The following is a 9992-nucleotide window of genomic DNA, read 5'->3' as shown; positions in this document are numbered from 1 at the left end:
CACATGTCTAAATGTCAGACACAGAAGTTGTTGGTTATAGAAACGTCAACTCCACAGCTGCAAGAAAGCAGGAACATCTTGTTGGTTACTAAGCAACATACCACCATCAATATCAAGTAGGTTGGGTTGTGAAAGTCTTGCCCAGAGTTAAAGTGAGAAAGCTTACGCTGCTGGGGTCACTCTGCTCTGCATCCTCTCTGTGTTTATGAGCTCAGACACTTCATCTGCGATAATCAGGATGTTGAAACTCCTACTTAGACTCTCTATTGGTGAGTAACAAGTGCTTAATGTGAAAAAGATAATGTTGCAGTTTTTTCTACAGTATTGTTCAGAATTTTAAAATTATTTATTATTTATTATTAAATTCATGTATGGAATCCAAATGTAAACCTTAGGTCTGACGAGCCAAATGTCTTTTGGACTGAAAATGGAAACCAGAAATATGAAAGTTGGACCATGAGTGTGTTCTGTGTTAAATGTCTAAAGATGCTTTTGTTTTCCTATAGGCGTGATCCAATATAAATACATAAATTGGATATGCATTATATTGGATATGCAGAGATAATTCACTCAGGAATAAAACTGTTTCACAATGATATTCTACCACTCGTTATACTGAATCAAAACTGTCTCCAAACTGAAACTGTTTAACAGAAACATACCTTTTCAGAATCATATCTGAATAAACATCATGTACACATTGACTGGTCAAAATCCCTCTATACAGATCTGTAATAAACATCGAGGATATATTTCCATGAGTTTGTTTAAAAATCATGTGCCCTCTCGATATAACTTCTCAAGATACAGACATGCCAAAAATAAAAAGGAGAGGGGTAACACATTATATTATGACCCTCACTGCATTTTTATTTGAATTTGAATCTTATTTGTCACTTACAGCAACCATACACAGTACGACGTGCAGTGAAATGCTTTTTAAAAAAAACTATTTACAGAGGGTTAAGTGCAAAGTTTTTCTTTAGCTTAAAGGGGACATAGCATGCCCATTTTACCACAAGTTGATATGGTTCCTTGGGGTCTTAATGAAATGTCTGTAACATACTTTGGTCAAAATACCACAAGGATCATATAAAACAGCACCCTTTTTACCCTGTATAAAACAGCCCTCCACAGAGTGACCTGTTTTGAGTGCCTGTTCCTTTAAATGCTAATGAGCCAGCTCCCCCCTCCCCCCTCTCCCCCCCATGATTTTAAACGATATAAATTACATATTTTATATGATATAAATTATCAAATATGCATCCCATACTTTGTATTCCCCTTCTGTTGTCCTGGAGTTTTAATTTTCCCAATCACATAATTAAATGTCCCCCTCTGCCCATCCACTACAAGCACACAAGCAGACAGACAGAGAGAGAAAGAGAGGGGTTGGGGGGGGGCTATGAAGACCATCATTTACCCCCGAACCCCGACATTCAACGGGTACAACAACAAGCGGAGAAAGCAGAATCGCGGGCTGACCTTATATATACAGTCTATGGGGCTGACCAGCGGAGAAATGCACGTCCCGTGTGAACAGCCAGGCGGCTGCGTGCTTGAGAACGGCGCTGCGCTGCCTCGCAGCGGCGCTTCCGCGTCCGGTGTTAACCCGGCGTAACTACTGTAACCCGGCGTAACTACTGTACCCCGGCGTACAGTAGTGCTGAACACTGCGGAAGTCTTCCACACAGCTGGCAGTGTGGAAGACCGCTGCCCGTTCTCACGGGGGGGACGGGTGGGCCAAGACCATGTAGGGAGACTTCCAGTACCTTGTTACGACACAAAACCCAGGAAGCTCAATCGAGTCGCTCAAGCATGACGTTTCTGACTTAGAGGAACTATAACAAAACGCGCGAGTGTTTTTTCCCCAGAGTTTTTGGGTTGGTAGACATGCCAGATACCCACATTAACCTGTAGAAGCACTAACAAAGTGGAATTTGCATGCTATGTCCCCTTTAAGCAAAGGGACACAATTGGAATTTAGTAATATTTTTAATTCTTACAACGAGCCATTTGTTTTAGCTGGAGATTTAAAGTGTGAACCTGAAGTCCTCCGTCGGCATTTATGTCTTCCACGACTTCTGGATTTACAACCGAGATGTTCTTGTTGATAAGATGTTACAACAGCACAGACATAATTTCCTCTTTGAAGCTGATATAGTTAACTAACAGTAGAAAAGAACAGCATTACTCGAGCATTCATCGTTGTGTCTCTGGCGACCTGTTTATTAATGCCGCGCCTAAGTGGACCCTGTTAAGTTTTCACTTACTCTCCACAAACACTGTTGCTAATGTTCATGACCTCATTTTCACTAAACTGAGAAGTTAGCAAGTAACAAAGTACTAGATCATGTTTATGCCCCCTACATTACATTATACATGGTCACAGCTTTGTCAAAAATAGAACTTGTGTAATGTGGTTGTTGCTCAACTCAAGGCGAGGTAACCCATTACAGTCATACATGAACATGTCATCCTTAGATGAGCTGAGAGCGTTCCGTTTCAGAGAAAGAAGTTTTGAAGATGACCTTGCTTCACATCTCTTTATCCACATCTAAAACTTGAGACCATGTTAAACTAAACTCAAGATCCTGCTGCTGATACTCACTTTAATACAGTTATAATAACTCCTTATCAGGCTGTTGATAATTGTAGCCCTATAAATTCACTATGTATTAATTGCATGGCTGTGTTGCTGTGTATGCTTGTAAATTTTGTTACATGCTTAAATTATGTAGTGTTGAGAATATAAAACCCCTTGACAAAGTCAGTTTATTAATTATTTCTACTATATATTATCTTGCTAGTTTCTATATAGTCTATTTGTTAATCCCATAACTGCTAATGCTATGTAAAGTTACTACACCTTCTGTTCTCACATGCAAGGGCCAGATATGCATTTGATGGTGACATGTTATCTCAGCTACAAAGCTACATACAATTTAAATTATTTCCAATGCTTGCTGGGCTTGCTGAACTTCCCCAAAATCATTAAAAAGCAGAACAGAGCTAACTTTTCATGAAGTCTGATAGCATCCAGTAAAGTTTCCCATTATTATCTGTAAATCCTCAAACTAATTTAAGAATGATGTGCTTGGCTTTGGACGTAACGCTCAGATTCTGTTGTAGGTTTCTAACTTGCAAACCCATAACTATAAGAGCAGGACTACTCTTGATATACTCCATTCATTTTAGTCTGGAAAGGTTAAAGAAAGACACTATACCCTCCCAACTCCTCAGATGCAGAGGATCTCTCTGTCAACAGCCTTATGTACAATACTTAAATATGTGTGAAATAAATGTGTTGTCTTGGTAACTTCCAGTCAAACACATGTACCCCTGTAGGAAAGAATCTTCTTTGTACAAGATTGTTCAGATTTGTTATATTATTTATTATTTAATATAAAATTCATGTATGTAATCCAAATGTAAAACTCTCGTGTAACTTCTCAAGATACAGACATGCCAAAAATAAAAAGGAGAGGGGTAACACATTATATTATGACCCTCACTGCATTTTTATTTGAATTTGAATCTTATTTGTCACTTACAGCAACCATACACAGTACGACGTGCAGTGAAATGCTTTTTTTAATACTATTTACAGAGAAAAATATAGCGTGAGGAAGGCAGGAAGAAATATATTCATGTATAAATGATATATATGTGGTTAGGATAGGTGCAACATCAGTAGTGCTGTATGGAATAAAGTGCAGCTACATGAGATGTGCTAGTGTATGAATAAAGTAAAATGCTAACTGGTTAATACTGGTAATTATAAGTTTGTCACCGTGACATTTGACCAATAAAATCTACTCAGTTCAAGGTTTGCACCACGTGAAAGGTTTCACTGGAGATGTTCCTGATCACATTCACAAGGCAAAACATTTGTTTTGTGAGGCCGCCGTGACTTTGACCTTTGACCTCCAAAATGTAATAATTTCATCCTTGAGTGCAGCTGAACGTGTTTTTACAAAATGTGAAGAAATTCCCTCAAGGCCTTCTTGAGATATAGTTTTTACAATAATGGAACAGATGTTGGGACAATACGAAACGTTATGCCTCCAGCCGCTGGCACAGAGGCATAAAAATACATATATGGATTTAAAAAAATAAAATAAATAGATATGGTAATAAATCATGTAAATATAAATCTGCATGTGCTCTCTTTTCTCTTCTAGTCCGCTTTCTCTTGACCACATCTTCACCTGCTGCAGGTCAGTCCATTCACCTGTATACATGATACATATAACTCCTGTACTTTTACATGCATGTTCTGTTAAAATATGATGTTTGTTACACGGCTGATAGGTTTTCAGATCAGATTAGTTGGTTCTGGATCCACTCGGTGCTCTGGAAGAGTTGAAATCTATCACAACGACACCTGGGGAACGGTCTGCGATGACGGATGGGACTTACAGGATGCGCGGGTGGTTTGCAGACAGCTGAACTGTGGTACAGCAGTGAGTGCGCCTCAGCAGGCTCACTTTGGCAAAGGAGTTGGATCTATTTGGCTCGATGATGTGGCCTGTTTAGGAAATGAAACTTCTTTGACCGCCTGTCAGCACAGAACATTTGGGCGACATAACTGTCGACACAGTGAGGATGCTGGTGTCATCTGCTCAGGTGAGAAGAGAATATCAATATCAATTCATCAAACCCCCAAGTTGTTGGGCCACGGACGAGGCTGAATTCATTATTGGCTAGTGTGTCAGGGCCCAGAACCTCAGGGCCTTTCAAGGGACAGGTTGAATCTGTGCTTATTACTAAGGATATTATTATTATTATTATTATTATTATTATTATTATTATTATTATTATTATTATGAGAATAATAATAAACCCAACATTTCACAAGCCAACAAATGAATTAGATCCAGATTCTTATTTGGATCTGCACCGAATTGTATCAAGATCCATGAATTATTCTCTGAGGAATCATCGAGAATGTTGTAATACGTAATGCATAAGAAAGTGAAAAAAGAATTCCGGGATCGACCCAATGATCCGGATCTACTCCATCCTTTTATTTCATGGAAGTTATCACGTAATCCTGCTAACCATAAACAAACCAAACGGTGACGAAAACCTAAACTCCTTGGCGGAGGTTATAATAATAATAATAAACATAAACATAATCATAATCATAATCATAATCATAAATTGAATTACAGCAAAGTACTGTGTTGTTAAAATAGCAAATTATTGTGTTGCATATCATTTAGAATATAGGACACTCTGGTAAATATCCCTTGTATGTTTGAAGGTCTTCTGCACAAATTAAGTTACCAACTACCAGTAGATGTTAGCAGTTGTTAGCAGCCCCCAGCTGATGTTAGGGACATAACCTCAGTTGTGCACCGTAGCGTCATCAAGTGTTTTGGCCTTGTGATCAACAATACAGGCCGAACAAGGGTACGTTGAGGCTAAAGGTAAATCTGACTGGTTACTGGCTTGTATGGCAGCACTATGAAAGCCTTGCGGCCAGCTCAGTAGATCAGTCATCATTACCTCTATGCCAGATAACCCTAGTATACTATAGGAGTTCCATCTGGTTTCTGAAGCACAAGGTAAGTAAATATGCCACATAGAGTAGTAGGAATGGAGAGAGTCAGAGGGAGCCACAGTCCATTTTTGCTTTTGTCCTTATCAGGCTCCAGTTTGCTTTGATCATTTTAAAAATATAGTTGTGTAGTAATAATAGCAAAAAATGTACTCTGAAACTCAGGCGAACCAGTGAAGAAATACAAGAATAGCTATATAAATAGCTATAACTTTAGGCACAGTGTATATAATTAAGCATACAGCCTAAAAAAATGTTTATTTACAAGTTACAAATACACTGTATATCTGTGACAAACAACTTAATAAAGAAGTTCAACTCATAATTGAACCTTTCTACCATTGGTGCCTCATGACTGTAAAAGGGCCTTAGAGGACCAAGGACTTTCCTCTTAGGATCTCTAAGGAAACAAACTCTCTGACAAGATCAACACTGCATTGCTCCTTATCCTCTTGTGAATTGCTTTTAAAAAACGTTTTTATACACTTTTACTGGACTTGAGGTCTTAAATTACTTTTTATATATTAATCACCTAGTAACACCTACTTTTAATACAATGGCATTCTTTTAACCCATTTCATTGGATTGTTTTGTTATTATTGTTATTATTATTACTGTTATTAATAATACACATTTTCAACAGCCCTTCTGAAGCCCACCATCTCCATGAATCCTCCTGGTGTAGGACCTGGGGTCAGGACATCGGCATCACCTGTTTAATCTCAGTTAACCGTATAGGTGGAAGGTTCCTCTTCACACACACACTCAGTCGAATCCCAAAATTAAATTCAACATCAAATTCTTCCTTTGCTACCTTCAATATTGCTCAAGTGACCTTCGATAACGAGGGAGTGTACCAGTGCCAATTTCAAACACAGATTTCGGGTCAATACTTCAAGTCCCTCTTCATTGACCATCTCAATCTCACTGGTAAGAAAATTATAGTTTCTGATCTTTTTTAATTTGGTTGAAATTATCATTTTAAGTTCAAATGTAGAGATTTACATTCATTTTCATCTCAATGGTACTATCTACTGTTCTTTTACAGTGAGCCTCCCAAAACCCAGCATCTTCATGAATCCCCCGTGGTGAGGTCACCTGGGGGTCAGGATGTTGTCATCACCTGTTGCGATCACAACTCAGCACTTAGGTGGACACGTTGCATTCTGCAGACGACGTCAGGCTCAGTCAGGACAATGGTCAAGTGCGGACTCCGCTACCTTCAGCATCCATCAAGTGAACTTTGATAAAGAGGGATTATACCAATGTCAGTATCAGACAAGGGTATCAAGTCGAGACGTCAAACTCTCCCCTAAGTGATTCTGTCAGACTCTCTGTTACCGGTAAGTAAATCTACTGATCCTAGTTTTAATTTAATATAAATGTTCAAAAGTAAATATTTTACAAATAGAGTACAAGTGCAAATATACTAAAAGAATGCAAAAAGTGAATATCTTAGCTTTTGGTTGATTTATGTATTTGTTATATGGGGAGAGACAAAATCCAATCAAAATCTGAAAGCAGATGTTTCAAGGATGCACAGATGCAGCGTGAGTACAAGGGGAAGAACGGGAGCTGGAGCATAAGAAATTTGTCCAAGCAAGAAAATATCTGAGTGCAGGAGCACAGTTTGAGCACAAGCAGGGGCTATGTAAGGGCGAATGTAGGGTTTTGGCGTGTAAGCAAAAAAAACTACAACCATTTCCAACAAAAACTTGCAGGATGGATGGGGCCCCGGAAGAACCCATGACATCCAGTTTTTGATTATTCTTTTATATTTCTTCTATAAGAACTAAACAATCATGGTATTGTTTGGCAGTGGCAGAGGTTTGCGCTCTACTGAGTGCCATTCTAGTCTATCAAGCAATTCAAAAGATCAATTTGTTGTTTTTGATATCTGATCCAATGTTTTAGCCAAAATCAGACCACCTAGTAATCCACATCATATTTTTATTCTTTCAAAAACCGCACATTTTCTTTGAAAGGTACAGACAGTCACAACAAGAAAACTTTTTTTAATGTTTGTTAAATCTGTAACTATGATCTGATAACAGTACATGAGGCAGATAATATTAGCAAAAAAAAAACGTATCTGACTCCTCTGGCTCCACCTACAGCTTTTACTGCAATTTAGAAGAATCCCAAACTCTCATTTCTAATCCACCAATCAGTGCCAAAAGATCGAGTGTCACTCACTGCTCGTCCACACCACAGTTTTATTTGAAAGTTGTGAAGTGGGTCGATGTTTGTCCTGATGTCTGTGTAAGTCTGTGCTTGCACAGTGACAGCTAAGTGTCACAGTGTTGGTTTAGCATTACCACAAGTTGGCTTCACAGGCCCAGCCAGCAGCTCTCATATTACTGTAGTGAAGTGGGCTATGTTTTAGCTTCATGAAAGTCTCTCTGTTTTTTTTCTGGTTGCTGTGGTTACTATCCTGTGCCGGTACTGCAGCAGGGAGGGGCTTTGCAGACAGTTTTGGAGTCTCGCCTCTAATTTGAAATACTGACTGCATCTTTACTCAGATGGAAAGTTTTGCGCGGTGTTTCCTGTTGAGGTCCTTTTCAGAAAAGCAAAGATTGATACACATATGTGCTGTAATGCATCGTTGGCATTACTGATTTATAAATTAAGAAAAATAAATTGTGACATTGTGTTGTTCCTTTTGTAACTAGTGCCACTGCTGCAGCCCACCATCGACCTGATATCTGCTGATGGTGGACTGCACTGGAGTCCTGAAGCTGTAGAGGTCACAAAGGGTCACAGCTTTGTCATCAACTGCTCGATTTCCTCCCAACTCCCTGAAGGTGTTTTCTCTCTCTTCTTCTGTGGCTCCAACATCACTGACAAGCCTGCAGTCAACCACTCAGCCTCCTTTGAGTTCCCCGTAGCTGAGTATGAACACCAGGGCAACTACAGCTGTGTGTATGAGGTCGCACTGTCCTCCAGGACATTTTCTGGAGTGACCACATCGATTAGCGTCATCGTTAAATGTAAGTCGGCTCAAACAAAGCAAACAATTGATGCATCTGTTTTCTGCAGTTTTTTTGGACAGGTTTGTGTCTTCCTCTTGGATTTAAAAGAATCCAGTTTAATATATGATTTATTTAAACTGCACGTAAAATGTATTTAACAAACATTGCAACTAATCAATAGTTAACTTTACATTTTACTCATATTTAACTAATAGTTCAAAATAAAATGCAAAAGATATAATATTTACTAACCCTGATTCATGGTTACTAAACTTTATTGAACAAAACTCCTGAACACTGTGCAGTGATGTATTTAACTGCATCATTTCGGTGCTAGATCTTCTTCAGGCAAATCTTTTACCAAACAACCATGTGTTAAAGGATACTAAAATGATCATAGTCCATTGTAACAATATACTACCAATTATTATTATTATTAATAATAATAATAATAATAATAACAATATTAATATTATTATTGTTGTTGTTGTTGTTGTTATTACCAATAAACATAAAATTCAAAAGTTCAAAAGTCAGGTAAGAATTTCAATGCAAGTGTCATGATCACAACCAACAAGACATTTAATTTGTTATCCCATGCTCTCTGACTTGGTGAGGAAGCAAGTCTTTGTTTGCATCCCCTGTGTGTGTGTGTGTGTGTGTGTGTGTGTGTGTGTGTGTGTGTGTGTGTGTGTGTGTGTGTGTGTGTGTGTGTCTGTGTGTGTGTGTGTGTGTGTCTGTGTGTGTGTGTGTATGTGTGTGTCTGTGTGTGTGTGTGTGTGGGTGTGTGTGCAAATAGAAAATTGCATTGAAATTCTCACGTAGCTTTTGCCTTCAACTGCTCTCTTTGCGAGTCTCTGTGTTCCAGACGTCCTCTTTCCCTTCTGGACTATTTTGGTTACCTAATATCATCCTTATCAACCATTTCTCCCAAAGACTTCAAGAGGTGACAACAGTCACAAGGAGGGGTGTCAATCCTTTTTTGTGGTAGAGGCCGGTAGCCGATTACCCTTTTGAGTTCTGGATCTTAGAACACTTTCTTTCTTTCATGCATCCCTCCACAGACTTGCCAACTCCTTTAAGAACGAGGATACTCATTACTATACGCAGACTAGTTGTCTGCAGCAACACCCATCTCAAAGACAGAAGAAGGGAGAGGCAGGGTCATACTTTACTGACCTCCAGAGAGCAACCATTTCCAGGCTGTCTTGTTTGGCACCGTAGTTCTCCTCATGGGTATCATCAGTTCCTGGTGGGACCCATGCCATCCCGAGGCCACTCCCAAGACACACTTTCAAACTTGAAATTCCCTGTTGGTTTCTTTTCCAATCACATTGCTCACAGCATCGTCATCCCTCTAGGGACATTGCTGCCGAAGTCACTCTCTGAACCCCGGGAAGAGGCTACCGTAAAATGCATCCAAAGCTTGTTAGCAGCTTGCACCAAAGAAGCCA

General features: G+C 39.1%; 1 protein-coding gene across 1 annotated transcript; it reads left to right on the top strand.

Moving 5' to 3' along the window:
• The first annotated feature begins 223 nt into the window (after window positions 1-223).
• Window positions 224-6490, top strand: LOC117766925 (scavenger receptor cysteine-rich type 1 protein M130). The gene is made up of 4 exons (XM_034594381.1): window positions 224-269; window positions 4185-4220; window positions 4315-4629; window positions 6210-6490. Exons 1-4 carry the CDS (start codon window positions 239-241, stop codon window positions 6284-6286), a joined length of 459 nt encoding a protein of 152 aa, XP_034450272.1. The 5' UTR covers window positions 224-238; the 3' UTR covers window positions 6287-6490.
• Window positions 6491-9992: the final 3502 nt, after the last annotated feature.

Source organism: Hippoglossus hippoglossus, chromosome 8 (genome assembly GCF_009819705.1).
Source record: "Hippoglossus hippoglossus isolate fHipHip1 chromosome 8, fHipHip1.pri, whole genome shotgun sequence".
NCBI classification, from domain to species: domain Eukaryota; kingdom Metazoa; phylum Chordata; class Actinopteri; order Pleuronectiformes; family Pleuronectidae; genus Hippoglossus; species Hippoglossus hippoglossus.
Note: the sequence above shows the minus strand (reverse complement) of the source record. Positions and strands in the feature narration are given on the sequence as shown.

Bases quoted from the DNA above. Each gene is read 5' to 3' on its own strand.
- LOC117766925 (XM_034594381.1), top strand. From the start codon at position 239: ATGTTGAAACTCCTACTTAGACTCTCTATTG. The intron at 270-4,184 runs GTGAGTAACAAG...TTTCTCTTCTAG, and splicing joins CCTACTTAGACTCTCTATTG to TCCGCTTTCTCTTGACCACA. The intron at 4,221-4,314 runs GTCAGTCCATTC...CACGGCTGATAG, and splicing joins CACATCTTCACCTGCTGCAG to GTTTTCAGATCAGATTAGTT.